Raw genomic sequence first — 20000 nt, forward strand, 5'->3', positions numbered from 1 at the left:
ACTCCGAACTCCAGAGTCATTTGAAAGGTTTGTTCGCTTGGAACGAATCGTTCACGTGTCACTTGCTACGAGGAGGCCATCGTAATGAGCGGCATTCGACGTGTTTCTGAATTGTTTAGCGGCGGACGGGACGGCGGGGTGCGGTGTCGGGGGACCATCTCATCGTGCAACACGTTGCCGTGGCGGAAAGACAGTTCGGAAACACCGGTGTGCATCCCAAAACTGTGCATTCAGGGCCGGGCCCCATGGCCCCCGGGGTTATTAACCAGAGACGAGACAGACAACGGAGACGCATTCTAATCACCCCCAAGGACAAACAGCGATATGTTGAGGACGTGAGGGAGAGGGGGAGAGAGAGGGAGAGAGAGGGGGGGAGAGAGGGGGGAGAGAGAAGGGGGAGGGGGAGAGAGGAAGAGAGAGGGAGAAAGAGAGAGGTGGTTGAGATTACTATTCATTTGGAGCGTCGCCACTTCATTAAAACTCTTCTTTCCGGCGCCAGCGGAAGACATGATTCCTCTTTTAGTCTGTGTCTTCATCCCTCGTGTCGCACAAAACACAACCATCTGCAAAACAACACATGGACACACACACACACACACACACACACACACACCAGGACTAGATCTATCTATCTATCTATCTATCTATCTATCTATCTATCTATCTATCTATCTATCTATCTATCTATCTATCTATCTATCTATCTATCTATCTATCTATCTATCTATCTATCTATCTATCTATCTGTACATCCATTTATTCATCTATTCATCTCCCTATCTACCGACCTTCCTCCCCATCCATCCTTAGCGCTCGATCCTCTCTACCTCCTACACCGCGGTGGCGGTGGAGGCGGTGGAGGCAGTGGAAGCGGCGGCGGCGGTGGAAGCGGCGGTGGAGGTGGCGGCGGCGGTGGCGGCCGCCTTTGTAATCCTCTTTCCATGGATTCTGCATCTAACTATCCGTGTTATTCATGCGGCCGGTTTGGAGGCGGCCATGATTGGTGATCCATCAGACATTATCCCTCGGGTGTGGTCATTAACACTGAAACACCGCTCCACGGACCTCCACCCCGGGAGGAAGCTTACAGGTGGAGCGGTGGGGAAGGGGGGTGGGAGGAACTCAACCACAGGAGTCGACACCAGGAGATTAGCAGGTATCTTCCACTGCAGACAGGCTCTCTGGAGGTGTTATTTGCCCTCTCCCGCTCTCTCTCTCTCACTCCCTCCTCTCTTTCTCTCTCTCTCTCTCTCTCTCACACTCACTCTCTCACTCTCTTGCGATCTTTCTCTCCTTCCCCTCTCACTCCCTCCATCCACTCGACTTAAATCCCTTTTTAATATTTCGCTTCTTTACATCCTTCTCTTTTTCTCTTGCCGACTCCCTCTCTCATTTTCCTTCTTTGGCTCCCACGCTCTCTTCCGTTCCTTCTATTTCATCTTTCTCTCTTTCTTTTGTCCCTCCTTCCTCATCCTCCTCCATCGCCTCCTAAACCTCCACTTGCCATTTGAACTCCTTTTCCTCTTCCTCTTCCTCATCCTCTTCAACCTTCTTCTTCTCCTCCTCCTCCTCTTCCTCTTCCTCTTCCTCATCCTCTTCAACCTCATCCCCCTCCTCCATCGCCTCCTACACCTCCACCTTCCATTCTAACTCCTCCTCCTCTTCCTCTTCCTCATTCTCTTCAACCTCATCCCCCGTCGCCTCCTACACCTCCACCTGTCATTCTAACTCCTCCTCCTCTTCCTCCTCCTCTTCCTCTTCCTCATCCTCTTCAACCTCATCCCCCTCCTCCATCGCCTCCTACACCTCCACCTTCCATTCTAACTCCTCCTCCTCTTCCTCTTCCTCATACTCTTCAACCTCATCCCCCTCCCCCATCGCCTCCTACACCTCCACCTGTCATTCTAACTCCTCCTCCTCTTCCTCTTCCTCATCCTCTTCAGCCTCAACCTCATCCTCCTCCTCCATCACCTCCTACAACTCCACCTGTCATTCCAGCTCCTCCTCCTCTTCCTCTTCCTAATCCTCTTCCACCTTCTCCTCCTTCCCCGCCTCCAACCCTGCCGAGTCACATGAGGACAGGGTGAAGGAAGGAGGGAACAAACATGGCTGACCACGCCAGAGATTCATCTCGCCGCACGCCGAGCCCTGGTAATATGTATCACAACGCCCTCGGCACGAAATGTATCAAGCGGCTCCAGAAGTATTTGTTGTGCCACAAAGAGACATGAAAAAAATGAAAGAAAATCAAAAACAAAGGAACAACAAAAAAAAAGGGGAAAAAACTTTCCCAAAGCCGAGTTTGCCTCAATGCGATGCAGATCACGCCCAGATGCCTCGTGGGTAGCGCACTGTAGGTGTGCTGTACGGATTGGAAGATCCGAAGCAGCGACAAACTAATCCAGAGGCTCAGTGCATGCTGGGATAGCTCGGGGCAAAATGCCTGTTGCCCGTGGTGTCCACGGTAGCCCGCTGTGCCCACACACACACACACACATACACACAAGCAGCTCATTAGATATGGGTTGGTGTGGTAAGGTACAGATGCTTCAGCGAACCACACAAATGCATCCAGAATTACAAACAACCTGAGCGTTGTATCGTCCAGTGTAGTAAGTGAGAACTCATGAAATATTACATCATCATATATTCTTCATATATTGTTCATTTAATAAACAGCAGCTGAGGGCAGGTCTGATATATGATGATGAATAAAATACGATTCTGATTATGAAAGCAAAGAAAAAAAATTCTTTGCTTTCATAATCAGAATCATATTTTATATTGTTTATTTTGGTAGGTACATTCTTATATACAACAAATATGTCATGGTGAGTGAGCATTGGTGTGCTCTGAGCAGACTATTACTAAATAGCTAAAAAAATGATTAGTGTAAGTAAAAACAGCCAAATCTGCAGAAATAGCCAACTTTTACATGCATCTTCCGGAAGGGATCGATCTCATTGATTGAATTTATGTTGCGGGGCTATTAGTGTAATTAAAGTACCATCAATATAAAAAGATTAGGGTCCACGTATCTCCCAAATCCCAATTTGACCCCTGAATTATAACATATAGATATGGAATAGGTAGAACAAGTTTAGAAATTCCATGCAGAACAGAAATAACACATTTTATAAAATACATACATTTTTTACATACAAACACATACAAAAATTAAAAAATATATACATAACATACAAAGTGTGATTGTATGGACAATAAAAAATATTGGTATCTATCTGGTCTGTAAAGTCAAAATTATTAGTATGGTATAAATTATTACTAAATTATTTTTAGTTTTCCGTCTACATCTCATGTTCTCCTTGTGATGTGTTGCAATGCATCATGGGACGCTACTCATGACGGTGGTACATATATCACTGGATGTACTATATCCTGGTTGTTTTCGCATACTACTTTCACATACGATGGTTTCTGAGATTAAACACTAATCAGGCAAACCAAGTAGGATGCTAGTACACCATCTCTGTCTTGACACCGACTGCAACGAGGGCATGAGCGTCCAAAACATTTTGCTCTCTCAAAAAGTCGGATTGGAATTGCACATATTTCTGGTTTTGCTATTCTTGCCCGGCCTCTCTCTCTGATTTCATATTTCCCTGACCTTGGGGAGGGGAAACGGAGGGGGTGGACTGGATGGATATAATTGGATTGATCTTAACCTTGGACACACAAGTTATGCTATTTAAAACTCTGCTGCACCAAAAAAAAGAGGAGGGACTGCAGCCACAGCTTCAGTGTAAGTGCATCTGGTGGGAAATGTTGGCACCTGGACTTAAAGTGATATTAATGATAGTGAAGTAATATTAAAACAACCTTAACCCCTTACATAATGGCTGCACATTATTTAATTGTGTACACATGTGAATTTCTTTTTTGATAGAGAACTTCCTTGTAGACTAGAAAGGTGTCGCCTATATTAATGTGCAAAATGTGCAAAAGACTTAAGTGTACAACAACTCAAGTGTTTAAGTATAACCAGGGGTTAAATTGGGGGTGGACGCTGGTGGACACTATCCGCCCAACGTTGGTAAATATCAAGGGTTTCTTTGCCAGCATTTTTGCCATATTTTTATATCGGTGTTCCGGAAGGGATCAAACTCACTGATAACTTGTATGTGTATAATGTAGTGTAATTACAGTAATACCAATATCACTTGTACTACAGTGAGGTTCCTGCAGGTCCTGGATTCCTTCAAGCCTGCAACATACATCATGATGCAAATATTGTTGTTTTGTTGATTTAAAATGTTAAGGAAAATATGACAAAATTGTTTTTTATGTAAAAAAAGGGATAATAATATTACAAAATAATATTATTAATATTATAATATCATATTTTTTATATTATAATATTACAACTAGGTTCCAGCCACCTCCAAAATCCCAATGAAACCCCTGAGAATAATATAATATGTGTAAAAGAAATTTCAATAACATAAATAAAAATAATAATAATAATAATAATAATAATAATAATAATAATAATAATAATAATAATAAATACATGTTAATTCTAAAACTCTCCATGACCACAAAATCACATTTGGGTTCGCTCCCAAGGCATAGAGGTATAAATAGTGTATGTGATATTATGTACACATGTGTGTTATGTAAACAAGTTTTATTATGTGTATATACTGTATGTGTTATGTATACATACTGTACGTGTTATTATGTGTTGTTATCTGTACATACCATATTACCTCAAATACTGACTGCAGCCTTTATTTACTTCAGCTGCAGAGTGTACCAGGCCTTTATTGGAAGCAGGCTTGTATCAGATGCAGGCTTTCATATCTAATTCACTCTGTATATTTAGTATGAAGCCTCCTTGTTTTATTTTCTGCTCCCGTTTGCCCTGTTAAATTTTGCTGTCAATACAAACTCTTCCCATGTCCCTTTTAAATTAAAACCATAGCACATTAACACACAGACGCCCGCTGTGGCTGAAATCAGACAAGAGCACATTGGCTAATCCAGAGCAGCAGTGTGTTGAAAGTAGCATTTTATATTGTTTAATTTATCTATTTAAAGGGGCGGAAATGTATATTATGCTTAACTGGCACGCACATTATACAACAGGCTCCTATGGTGTCTGTAGTTTATTGTAGCGAAGGAGATTGCTCCTGTCAAAACCCTGGCACCAGTGGTTGTGAACCTTGTGCGTCAGGCGTGCGTGACGCATGAGGCTTGAGCGGAGATGAGATGGCTCCCTCTCTCCTTGACGCATGTACGGCTCTACACTTGCTCGCTACTCACAAAAAGTTAGGGATATTTCGGCTTTCAGGTGAAATTTCAGGATGAACCTAAAATGCACTATAACCTTTACAGGTGAACCTAATTTGACCTTCTCTAAACATTTTGGATTGCACATGTCCAACTGTTCAGTGTTTCAGAACTTGTTGCACAACTTGCTGTTCTCTAACAAGGAGCTGAACGGCAAAATTCACAACAGGTGTTTGATCCATGAATCGACCAATAATTTTCCTGGTTCAATTAGAGTTGGTTTTTAAACAGTCCTCTTCATCATGCTGTTCACATTTTGACATCATGAGACCAAGACCACACCAACAACTGATCAACAGCACCTCGCCTGGCGATGCTTCAAACAGGATGTTGTCAGAGGGAAGTGGCCACTGAGCTTAGAGTGTCACAGAGTGTCACCAGCAGGTTGCAACAGAGATACAGAGACTGGAAGAGTCACAGAAAGACATAGAAGTGGACGTCCTTTGGCCACATCCCACACTGATGAGCGCTTCATTGTGAACAGTGCCCTGAGGAACCGCATGATGATGCCACTCAACTCCAGGCACATTTAAGGGAGGTGAGAAGCACCAAGTGTCACGTCAGACCATTCAAAACCGTTGACATCAGCGTGGTCTGCGTGCTAGACCACCTGCAAGGGCACCTGACCACACCACCAGGCACAGGCATCATGGTCTTACAGGGGCCAGGCAGCGTTGACGCTGGACCAGTGGCCTCAGGGACCAGTGGCCTCAGTGCTGTTCTCTGATGAAAGTGGATTCACATTGAGCAGAAATGATGGAGACGTCAAGGAGAGCGCTACCCATCAGCCACTGTTGTCACCAGACGAGCCTTTGGTGGTGGTGGTGTTACAGTGTGGGCAGGTGTGTCTAGTCAATACAGAACTGCCCTACACTTTGTGAATGGTACAGTGACAAGCCCATACTACCTGAATGACATCATTCATCCAGTCATTGTGCCCCTGCATGAACATCACAGGCCTCATTTCATCTTCATGGACGACAATGCTCCAGCTCATGGAGGTGGCATCATTAGAGAACGGCTGCTGGAGACTGGTGTACCTCAAATGGAGTGGCCTGCACTTTCTCCAGACCTGAATCCCATAGAAAACCTATGGGATCAGTTGAGTCTCTGTGTAGAGGCTTGTAAATCTGTACCTCAGAACCTCAATGACCTGAGGGTTAGGGTTAGGATTAGGGTTAGGGTTAGGGCCCTTCAAGAAGAGTGGGGGGCCAGGCCTCAGCAGACAATAAGTTGACTTGTGAACAGCATGAGACGTGGTTGTCAAGGTGTAATTGATGCTCAAGGGCACATGAGAAGTTATTGAGACATTGACATTTGTTGTTGTGGTAAACCCACCACTGTTGTTGGCTTTTGTTTCAATAAATTGTTTGAGATGAGGAAATCACCATTGCATGCTTCTACTTAAATGCCCTACTTTCATGATATAATATCACTGTAGCGTGAACTTTTTACATTTTCCCAAAATTTCACCCAAAAGCCAAATATTCCTAACTTTTTGTGAGTAGTGTATGTCTTATTATGTGTACATATGAGTTATTATATATACTTGTACATATGTGTTATTATGTGTGCATATGAGTTATTAAATATACTTGTACATATGTGTTATTATGTGTTATTATGTGTACATATGAGTTATTTTATATACTTGTACATATGTGTTATTATGTGTGCATTTGAGTTATTAAATATACTTGTACATATGTGTTAGTATGTGTTATTATGTGTACATATGAGTTAGTATATATACTTGTGCATGTATGCTATTACTATAGGTGTTATTATGTGTGCATATTAGTTATTATATATACTTGTATGTACTGTATGTGTTATTACTCTATGTGTTATTATGTGCACATATGAGTTAAAATAATATACTTGTATGTGTTATTACTGTATGTGTTATTATGTGCACTTATGAGTTATTATATATACTTGTACATATGTGTTATTACTGTATGTGTTATTATGTGTACATATGAGTTATAATAATATTCTTGTACATATGTGTTATTGCTGTATGTGTTATTATGTGTACATATGAGTTATAATAATATACTTATACATATGTGCTATTACTGTATGAGATATGTTTACATATGAGTTATAATTATATACTTGTGCATATGTGTTCTTTTATTACACTCGCTCCTATGAAACAGTTTGAATGTCTCCTACAGCTTTAGATTGACTGCAGTTTAAAGTTACGTTCCACTGTTTGTCAGAACTGATCTTTATAAGACCTCTTTAGATGTGATGGGATGAAGGGACATCCATTATACCCAGCAGAAAGGAGGAGGGGGGTGTGGGCGGTGAGGGGGTGAGGGGGGTGAGGGCGGTGAGGGGGTGAGGGGGTGAGGTGGGTGAGGGGGTGAGGGGGTGAGGGGCTGGGGGCTGTGTTCATGCCAGCTGTGTTTTTGTTAGGGGGTCATTTATCATCTGCACTGTATTTTAGAAGAGTAAAACTGAGGCTACACACAGACACACATTGACCAAACACACACACAAAAACAGGGCCAACACAAACACACACACACACACACATACACACAAACGATTTAAACATAAATACACAGAAAGACTACGCACACAGAAAAAAACACAGAAACAAACACACACACACACACACACACACACACACACACACACACACACACACACACACACACACACACACCTTTGACTTCGTTGTGAAGATAAAGGGAACACTTAAACAACACATCCTAGATCTCGATGAATGAAATATCCCAGTTGAAAATCTTTATTCATTACATAGTGGAATGTGTTGAGAACAAAATGATCAATGGAAATAAAACTCATTAACCCATGGAGGTCTGGATTCAGAATCATAGTCAAAATAAAATTGGAAAAATCAGATCACAGGCTGATCCACCTTCTGTGGAAATTCCTCAAGACAATTGGAAATGAGGCTCAGTAGTGTGTGTGGCCTCCACGTGCCTGTATGCACTCCCTACAACGACTGGGCATGCTCCTGATGGGACTACTGGTGTTCTCCTGAGGGATCTAATCAAGATTCAAGATTCAAGATTCAAGATTCAAGAGGTTTATTCGTCACATACATATACATACTTTCATACATATATGCAGTGAAATGTAATGCAACTCATCTGAATGGCCATCTAATCTGTGCAGTACCTGGGAAACCGCGTCATCCGTGGATCTGTTCTGCCGGTACGCGAACTGAAATGGGTCCAAGATGCGGGGGAGGGAGGCGCAGATGTAATCCTTAATCAACCTCTCATAACACTTCATGACCACCGAGGTGAGGGCCACCGGACGGTAGTCATTCAGGCAGGCAGGAGAGGCGATCTTCGGGACGGGAACGACGGTGGACCTCTTGAAGCAGGACGGGACCACTGATTCAGCCAGGGAGATGTTGAATATTGTGGTGTTAGGGTTAACACCGGGACTAGCTGGTTAGCACAGGTCTTCAGTACTCGCCCAGATATGCCGTCTGGGCCCGCAGCTTTCCTGGTGTTCACCCACATCAGAGCCCTCCTGACCTCGTGCACGGACACTGAGAGTGCGTGTAACAGCCGTGTAACTTCAATTAGCCGGCGAGCTAGCGGTGTTGTTGCCAGACTCGAATCGCGCATAAAAGGAGTTCAGTTCGTTGGCTAGGGAGGCGTCCACACTCGTGGCTGGGGAGGAGCTGCTCTTTTAGTTCGTGATCGTCCGCAGCCCCTCCCACAAGCCTCTCGTGCCCCCCGCTCCATCTGTAGCTCCACGGTCTCTCTGTACGCCCGTTTAGCGTCCTTCACCGCCCTCCGCAGATTGTACCGCTTATAATTGTCCATATTTCCAGATACAAGTTGTAAGCGGCCGTGCGAGCATTCAGAGCGCAGCGGATGGATTTATCAACCCACGGTTTCTGGTTTGGAAATATCCAAACTTTCACCGTGGGAATGATGCTATCTGCTAGCGTAGTCACAAAACTTACTCCGTAAACTCGCTGACATCACTTGAACTTGTTTGAAACATGTCCCAGTCTACGTCAGTCAGAGCGTCCTGAAGCGCAGCCTCTGATTGGTCCGTCCACCGCTTCACTTCCCTCGTCACCACCATTTCTCACGCGATCAGAGGCCTGTAAACGGGAACCAGCGAGATCGTGGCGTTGTCAGATTTCCCGAAAGCAGGGAGTGAGACGGTCTTGTATCCGTTCTTGTAAGGAGTGTAACAATGGCCCAGAGTTCTATCTCCCCTGGTGGCACACGTGATGTGTTGGTGGAAATTAGGCAGAACTTTTTAAAGGTTGGCCCTGTTAAAGTCCCCAGTCACCACCACAGCCGTGTCAGGATGTTTGTTTTGAAATCCGCACAACACATCGTACAGGACCGACAGAGCTGCTTCGGTGTCTACTTGCGGCGGGATATAAACGGCTGTGATGATCACCGTACTAAATTCCCGGGCGAGATAAAATCGACGGCATAGGATGGTCAGCTGTTCCAGGTTCGGCGAGCAGGAGTGGGAGAGAAACTTGGTGTTTTCGGGGTTACACCAGTGGTTGTTTACCATGAGGCAGACGCCTCCACCTTTGGGTTTCCCCGACTCCCCGTTCTGTCGCCGCTGAACACGGAGAAGGCACCAGTGGGTTCAACCATGTTTCCGTCAGACAGAGGACGGCCCAGACCTGGATCAGGGCATCACTCAACTCCTGGACAGTCTGTGGTGCCACGTGGTGTCGCCGGATGGAACGAGACATGATGTCCCGGAGGCGCTGGATTGGATTCACGTCTGGGTAACAGGCAGGTCTGTCCATAGCATCAATGCCTTCGTCGTGCAGGAACAGCTGACACACTCCGGCCACATGAGGCCGAGCATTGTCATGCATCAGAAGGAACCCAGGGCCCACTGCACCAGCATATGGTCTGACAATGGGTCTGAGGATCTCATCCCAGTACCAAATGGCAGTCATGGTACCTCTGGCTAGCACATGGAGGTCTGTGCGGCCCTCCAAGGATATGCATCCCCAGACCATCCCTGACCTACCGCCAAACCGGTCATGCTGGAGGATGTTGCAGGCAGTAGAACCTTCTCCACGGTGTCCCCAGACTCTGTCACGTCTGTCACATGTGCTCAGTGTGAACCTGCTTTCATCCCTGAAGAGCACAGGGCGCTAATGGCAAATCTGCCAATCCTGGTGTTCTCTGGCAAAGCCAATTGGGTTACACGGTGTTGGGCTGTGGGCACAGGCCCCACTTGTGGGCGTCGGGCCCTCATACCACCCTCATGGAGTCTGTTTCTGACAGTTTGAGCAGAAACATGCACATTGGTGACCTGCTAGAGGTCATCTTGTAGGGCTCTGACAGTGCTCCTCCTGTCCCTCCTTGCACAAAGGAGCGGATAGCGGTCCTGCTGCTGGGTTGTTGTCCTCCAACGGCCCCCTCCACGTCTCCTGGTGTACTGGCCTGTCTTCTGGTATCTCCTCCATGTTCTTGACACTGTCCTGGGATACAGCAAACCTTCTTGCCACGCGCGCATTAATGTGCCTTCCTGGATGAGCTGCACTACCTGAGCAGCTTCTGTGGGTTGCAGACACCGCCTCATGCTGCCTCTAGTGGTGAGGGCACTGGCAAAATGCAAAAGTCACCAAAAATCAGCCAGAAAAGATGAGGACAGGGAAATGGTCTGTGGCCACCACCTAAAGCACCATTCCTTCATAGGGGTTGTGTTGCTCTTGCCGCTCATTTCCACATGTTGTCTGTTCCATTTGCACAACAGCAGGTTAAATGGATTCACAATCAGTGTTGCTTCCTAACTGGACAGGTTGATATCCCAGAAGTGTGATTGACGTGGAGTTACATTGTAATGGTTATGTGTTCCCTTTAGATTTTTGAGCAGTGTAAAATGAGATGGAAAAATAAAACTCATATTTTCCAAATCCTTCACACTGAAGCACGTTAGATGTCTTAAACATAATATTATATATTGATTATAATATACACTATATCACTTTGTTGTTAATAATACCCCGAACTAAATAGTGAATACTTACACGGTTCCTTAAAAGCAATAGCTTAGATCAGTGTTATGAAGCGTCCATTAGTATCAGCAGGAAGAGGATAAATTTGGCATTTTGAGTAAAATGGTGGTTGATGGCCAAAAAAGTGACATATGTTGAAGGTACTGGAGAAATCCCAAAACACGACCTTCACAGTGCTGCCGGCCTAATCCATGGCATCACCCAATAAACCGCGGGAGGTCTAGGGATGTCTTCACCGGAGGTTTCATGTGCCCTATAGACCTGCTCTCCCAGGGTTTTCATGATGTAGTTATTCCTCTTTTTTGGAACCAGGAGGCTGTGATGTTTCCCATGGCGATGGAACTCATTTTATACCGAGGCTCGGACTTGAAGGGGCCTGGAGCATTCCACACAGTTGGTCAGCACAAACACAAAGCCTCTGCTTCCTATTACTGCTGCTACTACCACTAAAGTAGTACCAGTAGTACCACTTCCAGCCATATTTTTTTCCTCTATGTCAAAATAAAATCACCGCAATCATTTCGATAATGTCAGATGTGTCCATTTATAAAACCGTCAGGAAAGTGGCAACGCAGATCCCATCAATTTGGACGATCTAAAGCTGACATTTCACCTCCAGCAAATTCCGTTTGTTGATATATGGAAAGAAGCCCGCCCCCTCCCTTGTGGGTTGGTTGCACTTGTAAACACACCGGCCACGGTGACAGAGCAGCGGTGTCCAGATTGAGGAGGACAAAGATGATACTGGATCTAAAATATATGATGATATCTGATATCTTAGGCATCGTTGACAAAAGAGGGCCACAGACATCGGTAGTTTGGCGTTGTTTTCTAGGAGGGTGTAAAATGTGTCGGTGAGACGTGCTGACAAAGACAGGCAACACCACAAACTTTATTATTTATTTTGATAAATGCCGACTTGCCATATTTATTTTGTTTTTATCTAAACTGTATTCAAGTGTTAATTAAAGCAGCTGCACTTGTTAGTTCTTGTTCTCGGTCACTTCCTACTTACATTACAAGTGCTGTGCATAGTCCATTAAAAATATTAAAATAATGTTGGGCATTTTATTTTCAGACATTTTCCCCAGATTTTTCTTTGACATTTGTTTTGTTAAAAAAACAAGATACTTAATGCTGCAAAATTTTGTTGGACCATTTTTTGTTCAACACAGATTTTTATTTTAAGACTAGTGTTTATTTCGGATAATTTCATTCCACCAATAAATGTGTTTTTTAAAAGAATCAGGGTATAAAACTGTTTTCTTTACAAAATTAAAAACATTCAACTGAAATTGTTATTTTTATATTTACCGTGACAAATATCGTTCTTGAATGGTATGAAATATATTATTGTGATAACAATTTTGGTCGTATCACCCAGCACTACTACTACGGTTTTTTTGGGAACACTTGCATGGGACTGCGCTGTCAGGGGCATGTCTTTTGGACTCATTTTGCAAAATACATCAAGGTAGTGGAAGTCAATGGAGAGCAGTAAATAAAAAACACAATCCTCGTTCTCCACACAACAACTGCAGAAGCTTCCAGTGAAAGTAAGAAACTGTTTTGGATATTTTTTGGGATATTGATTTGGGTTATTGTACAGATTCCTTAATTCATTCTTTGTGCATGCTTCCCATGGGTTTCCCTATCCTCTACTTTACAAATGTCCTTTTTTTTCCTTTATCTACTGGCACAGAGAACATTGTATTATACCCTTATACTGTAAGTATATAATCTATAATTATATTGTAAAATTGCATATGTGATGAGTAAAACTTTGGATGAATCTCACTATATGTACTTTAATCAAGTATCAAATCTCATCTGAGCACATCTTCAAATGTTCTTGAAAACTTTCAAAACACTTTTTAAAACCTTTATTTAGAAAGTAGGTTTAATGAGTTTGCATGTTTTCACTGCAGGTATTTACCATTCATGCAGTTACCAGACGGACAAACACACACACAACCACACACACACACACACACACACACACACACACACACCCACACACACACACACACACACACACACACACACACACACACACACACACACACACACACACACACACACACACATATACACACATACACACACACAGTGGACAAAAGTCAGAACAAATCAATCGTACAAAGTGCTTAAAAACCAAAGCAGGTCCAAAAGAAAATCAGTAAGAGCGACAAATGGTGGTGTCTTTTAAACTTGTTTAGTAACGCTTCTTCGCGGTGACGGTCGTTCGTTCTGACAGCGCCTCCATCAGCTGTTTACAGGCTGAATGCCAAATGCGGCGCCGACGGGAAGCTCCGTCAATAGAGTGTGGCTTTGAGTGCTAAACTACGCGGGAAAATTATTATGCAGTGGGAGGGAGGTCAACATGGCTGCCGGCTGAGTTTCTCTACTACGTATTGACCCCTCTGCACTGACTGGTGAGACTACAGAGTGTTCCCCAATCAATGTCCTGCTTCTAGATGGTAAAGGGGAAGGTATAAGAAAGTGGAGCAGAATGTATAAAAGGTGGAGCAAAAGCCCCCCCCAGGTGCCCCCCCGATGCCATTGGGCTAGAGCAGAGGTTCCCAACAACCCTGACAACAGCGGACCAGCTCCACAGCGGACCAGCTCCACAGCCGGCCAGCTCCACTGCCGGCCAGCTCCACAGCCGACCAGCTCCACAGCCAACCAGCTCCACTGCCAGCCAGCTCCACAGCCGACCAGCTCCACAGGGGACCAGCTCCACTGCCGACCAGCTCCACAGCGGGCCAGCTCCACAGCGGGCCAGCTCCACAGCCGACCAGATCCACTGCGGACCAGCTCCACAGCCGACCAGCTCCACAGCCGACCAGCTCCACAGCCGACCAGCTCCACAGCCGACCAGCTCCACAGCCGACCAGCTCCACAGCCGGCCAGCTCCACTGCGGACCAGCTCCACAGCGAACCAGCTCCACAGCCGACCAGCTCCACTGCGGACCAGCTCCACAGCCGACCAGCTCCACAGCCGACCAGCTCCACAGCCGACCAGCTCCACAGCCGGCCAGCTCCACAGCCGACCAGCTCCACAGCCGGCCAGCTCCACAGCCGACCAGCTCCACAGCCAACCAGCTCCACAGCCATCGCCCCTGCCAATTATGACAATGTCATTCCCAATGAGTGCTACTTGGTAACATCACACTGAGACTTGAAATGTGAACAGTGACAACATTGAACATTTTATTATTTGATTTTTATATAATATTTAAACAAAAAACATAAATTGCACACAAACAAGTCATTCCAGTCAATATGTCTCAAGTCAAGTCAAGTCACGAGTCTGTAAGTTCCAAATCCAAGTCAGGTCCTTTATTTTCTGTCAAGTCAGTTGCAAGTCGTCAAAACAGTGACTTGAGTCGAGTCCAAGTCACAATCACTCTAGTCCACATCTTTGGCAAAAGTTATAAGAAGGTAGAGCAGAAGATAGAGCAGGAAGAATGAGAAGGTAGAGCAGTATTGAAGGTTAGGTTTCCCGGTTCGATCCCCAAATCTTGCCAGTTTCTCCTTGGTGTCCGGACACTCTCTAACTGCTCCTGACGAGTAGCCTGCTGCCTTGCATGGCGGCCTCCGCCATCACTGGATGGATGAGTAAATGTGAGTCATACATCGTAAAGTGCCTTTGTGTCTGTGGACTAGAAAAGCCACTTGATCAAATGATTTCCATTTTCCAACCATCCCTCACTGTGACTTGATGTGACCGGCAAAAATAAATCACTTTATATTTTTCCATTTCGTAAACCATGCACATGCACTCTGACACCTTGCACTGTTGATGCTGGGCTTCTGGGAAATATACATTTCACGAATTACAGCCTCAGCTTAAGCTTACTGGTCCTTAAGAGGCCCGTTTATTTAACTGGAACAGAATAGTTTGCCCGTCGCCGGGACGGATTAACCAGGACCAGCGCTGGCTCCCGGAGCGCTGCTTCCTCGCCAGTGCTGGGCTCTCATCTCCCAGGAGGGGGCCAAGCAGTGGCGAAAATGTATCAGAAATGATCATAATATTTCCACAGCAAAGCAATTTCTTTCTTGTCTAAAGAAATTCTGTTGTTCCTTTATCTTAAAAATGAAAATCTGCCACCCACATGCACAAAACACTAACTTCCACACACGCTTGCTGAGCAGCCCAGAAAAACCCAGGCAGCAAACTCTGAAACTACTTCTTAATCAAGGTCGTATTTTGCATTATATATTCATGAAACTGCTGCCTTGCAAATTTGCAAAACAAATATCTTTTCTAAAGAGTGGTTGGAGAAAAGATGCTCAAAGAGACAAGCGTTTTAAGGCTAAGCACCTACTTATTAAAATCTCTGACCTCTGGAGAATAACAATTTCAGCTTGGATGTACTCGGCTGCTCCACTGCATTAAACCGGCGCGTTTCCAACGAGCACCGAGATGTTTTTGTTGACGAGTTTCGGCTCCTAAACAATGTTATCCGCGCACAGATCCAGGTTCTGGTTTCTCACCCTTAGGTCAGACGCTCGCTGGACTCGCCAGCTGAAATCCAAAGCAGTGCTCCCAAGACAAGACAAGGAGACGAACACAGAGCTGGAACTTTCTTTCTTTGAATTTCGTATAATTGCTCCATCCGCAACAGCAGGAGACACATTTCCAGCAGCTCTCTAATGGACTTATTAATGAAGGATTCCACTGATTTAAAAATGGATTCTCCGTCTACGTTTCACAGACAAAAAAAACAACTCAAATGCACTACACGCTACAGAGCATAGACTCAACTTAAGTCAACTTTTTTCACATCGAGGACCATCAATTTGGTACTCATTATGTCCACAGACCTAAATTGCTTAGATTTTATTTATGGGACTCCAATGTCAGCAGGTTTTTATTGTTAAATAATGATTTAAGTGTCTATACCTTAGTTAGGATGTCGGTTAAGAGGATCAAAGCAGTCATTATTGGACGATCTGACGCCTTGGAACAGAATAACGGGCAAGTCTGACTATTAATCATTTATATGATGATCCCCTGAAACCTCTTGGAGGACCCCCCCAGGGGGTCCCCAGACCCCATGTTGAGAACCACTGATTTAGCAAGCACTGCTCACCTCGGCCTATTAACCTGTCAATATATCCTGCTTTTCTCTTCTACACATGAAGTGCCAGCTAAAATAAGTTTTCCATACTTACAGCCAAGTTGCACTCACCAAACTGTGCTTTTATTCAGCAGCGGCTCCGCTAATGCATTCAACAGAGACCATTTTTTCCTTCCCTTTTCCCCCGAAACAGCATGACAACAAGCACAGACACATCAGCGTTTTAAGAGCCAAGGGACGAGCGGGGCTCCCACTCTGAACTCAAACTAGAAGAGACGCCCAAGGCACTACAGGTCCCCAAGAGGGACAAATCCATTTCTCTTGCAAATAACAGCCCACCCAAAAAGATATTCCTAAAAAATCTTCTAATGGAAGGCATCCACATCCCTGGCACACCACCACCATTCCATGCCCTCACGAGTGTGTAACAACTTGTATGAGACAATGAAATGTATCACAATCTTTTCTTCAGGACTACAGAAATGTCAAACAACTTGACAGTGCCACGCGCGTCCACGTCCTTATATGGCAGCCAATTCCCAGGAAGGTATGTAGGGGGGGATATGACTCACCCAGAGGCTGTCCGGCGATGACGCGGGCGTTCTCGCCGGCCACGGCCGCCCGTGCGTTCCTCTCGCTGATGTACTGCACAAAGGCATAGCCCTTGTGCACGGAGCAGCCCACTATCTTGCCGTACTTGGCGAAGATCACCTCGATGTCCGTCTTCTTGACGATGGCTGTGTTGAGGTTCCCGATGAAGACTCTGGAGTTGAGCGAGCGTGGGTCATTCTTGTTGGTCACGTTGCTGGTCTGAGTCTTACCAGTCATCCTCCTCCAGTTGCCCTCCTGGGACACAAACACAAGGACTTTAGGGGGTTTCGGGCGCCTGGTGGGGCGAGGGGACAGTCGTTATTATCATCATCGTCCTTATCCCCTTTCAACAAAGAACTTAGTTAGGAACATCATTTTTCAAATCAGTTTTTCAAGTTTTCAACGTCTTCTTCAACGACATCTCGGGAGGACGACAAAATGCGAGAGCTCGGACACGTCAGGGATTTAATCATCATGATCGAACGGGGCGGACATGTTTATTTATTTAATTTTTTCGTGCCTTAAATCCATACGCGTCGCCGGGGCACAGTCTGCTGCGGGCGACACGCTGGGAAGCAGCTGCGCGGCCTGATCGAATTCCCCCTATTTCTTTTGTGCGCAATCAAGTCAAGTGGCGTACCTTTTCCTGTGTATGAGGGGAAATCTTTATCCTGATCCTCTTATTGTCACACCGCTTCCTCGCTCCCTCCCTCCCTACCGGCTCCGCAAGCTGTGCAATTTCGCTGATTACCGAACACCAACGCTGCAATTATTGTCACGTTTTCATTTGTTTTCTTTGTGTTCCGTGTCGAGATTTTTGCCTGAATTACTGTTGGCTATTGTTGGTTAAATAATAGTCTTTTTCCAGGCTCTCCGTGCCACAGTATCATTACTGGAACCTGGACCTTTAATCTGGAGTTGGTGTTACCATCAGGCAGCTCAGACAGCTCTTAAAAACGCAAAATAGTTGGGTTTTTTTTTAATTAATTATTGGTTGTTTATTGTTTTAATCGAGTCATAGATTAATTGATTTGAAATGTACAGTATGACATATATTTGTAATATATCTAGATAGATATCAAGATAGTTATAGACAGAGATTATAACCAATGAAACACAATTGTAATGGCAATAAATAAATTGAATTTATGAGAAATTGTAGTTAAAAAATTCCATCTTAATACACGTCATTGTCAAAAAACAGTCTGTTGGGGAAGCTAAATACATAATAGTAGTTTAAAGGTCAGATTTTGTGAATGGATTTCCCCGTTTTGTTGCATTGAGAAAAAAGTGAGGAGGGGGAGAAAAAAAACGGCTGCTCGTAATTTCATTTTTAAAGGTGTCGGGTTCCAGCTACTCATTATGTCTAATGCTCCAAAATGGATTACCCCCCGAGTATTAAATGCCGAGAAGCTGTGAATGTATGTGTTGTGCGTGTGTGTCCCTGAGACACGGCGATAACAACTGTTCAGCCAAGAGAAGAAGAATCTAAATGATGGATCCAGTCCTCAGTCTCAGTGAATAGGATTAGTAACCTAGGTAACGAACACATTCACACACACACACGCACGCACACACGCATGCACACACACACACACAGCTGTCCTAAACGATAGACGCACAAGCACACACCACACGAACACACAACCTCACAGACATGTGTATTTGTGTACATGCACAATTACACCCATATGGATAGCATTCAACACACATACACTGTATACAAAATCACATCTGCGCACACGCACACTCACACCCACACACACTTTCAGCATAATTCATTATCCAGTTAGTCGGCCTGCCAGTGCCAGGGCTCATAGATCTCTACGGCTGAGACGAGTGCATTTGGTTAACTCTGGGCCTTATAAGACATAAAAATAAAGTGTAATTGCCTCTTAACGTGCTGGAAATAGTGCGGCAACAAGGCGAGATGGGGGGTGGCGTGGGAGGGGGGGGGGTAGGTTTGAAAGACAAGTGGTGTGGCAGCCGGGTGGGAACGGCTCGGCCAGGCAGAAAATGAGGAGCAGCCATGTGGTTTACAAAGGAGAGGCTCGCTGTCAGGCGGCCATGACACCCGGACACCCAGATCAGCCGCCCCGTTCGGCTGCTCGCTCATGGACAAACCCTCCCTCCACCAACCTCTCGGCTTTTACTACAAGGTACAAGGGGCGGACCGCTCCCAAGGTAAATAGTTGTTGGATATGTTGTATTTCCGTTACGTATGTGCTGCTCTATTTGTGTTTTCGCCTTTCCCTGCAAGAATGTATGGATGTGGGGTCCGCCGCCGTTCCCAGCAAGAATACAAAGACGTTTGACCAACCACAAATTAGTTCAATTGAGTAAGTCTTATTATAAATGCATTGTCGTCGTAAACCGTAAGATTACTTTGTTAAAAAATGCTCATACTTGATACTGTTTTTAGCTGCTACTTTTTAAATAAGGGTCATTCAATGTATTTGTGTATTGCATGTGCACCTCTATATGCTGTTTCCAGAGCAGCCACGCCAGTGGTCAGTAAACGGGACGATATGATGAACATTCACCAAAAAAAGAAACAAAAAATATCCTCACCACTTCAAATGACAAAAAAAAAAAAATTATATATATATATTACTAGATTAGAAGAAGGAAAACTTTAGAGAAATAAAAGAAAACGCAGAGGATGAAGCCGTGACTTTCCCTTTTGAAGGGAATTCTGGAACTTGTAGTCGACAAAGTGAATGGATGTTTTCCATCAGAATTTAAATCTGAATAATGTGTTTTTTGTATTATAATTACAATGAAATATGATACAATATCAAGCTTGATAGCTAAAACAGCGTTTCAGCTTCATTGTTTTTTTAAGTATTTTTCTTCAACGTACTAACTGTTAGGGAGATTTTGTTTTCACTTCATTTCATGAAACACAAACAAGTTTTGAATCAAAAAGCACAGTTTATTCTTAGTTGATAGATTTTTTTTAAACAAAAATAAGCCATCTTCAATTCCGATAATATTTTTAT

At 44.5% G+C, this 20000-nt stretch overlaps 1 protein-coding gene across 1 annotated transcript in view; it reads right to left on the reverse strand.

Annotated features, from left to right (window-relative positions):
• Positions 1-17235, reverse strand: part of ralyl (RALY RNA binding protein like) — a gene marked incomplete at both ends in the record, with an annotated part of 97262 nt that extends 80027 nt beyond the window's left edge. Inside the window, one exon of the mRNA XM_080020674.1 lies at positions 16980-17235. Coding sequence (XP_079876800.1) covers positions 16980-17235 — 256 coding nt within the window. The remainder of the gene's footprint in view (positions 1-16979) is intronic.
• Between the last annotated feature and the right edge of the window lie 2765 nt (positions 17236-20000).

This window comes from Zeus faber (assembly GCF_960531495.2).
Source record: "Zeus faber genome assembly, chromosome: 19".
Classification (NCBI taxonomy): domain Eukaryota; kingdom Metazoa; phylum Chordata; class Actinopteri; order Zeiformes; family Zeidae; genus Zeus; species Zeus faber.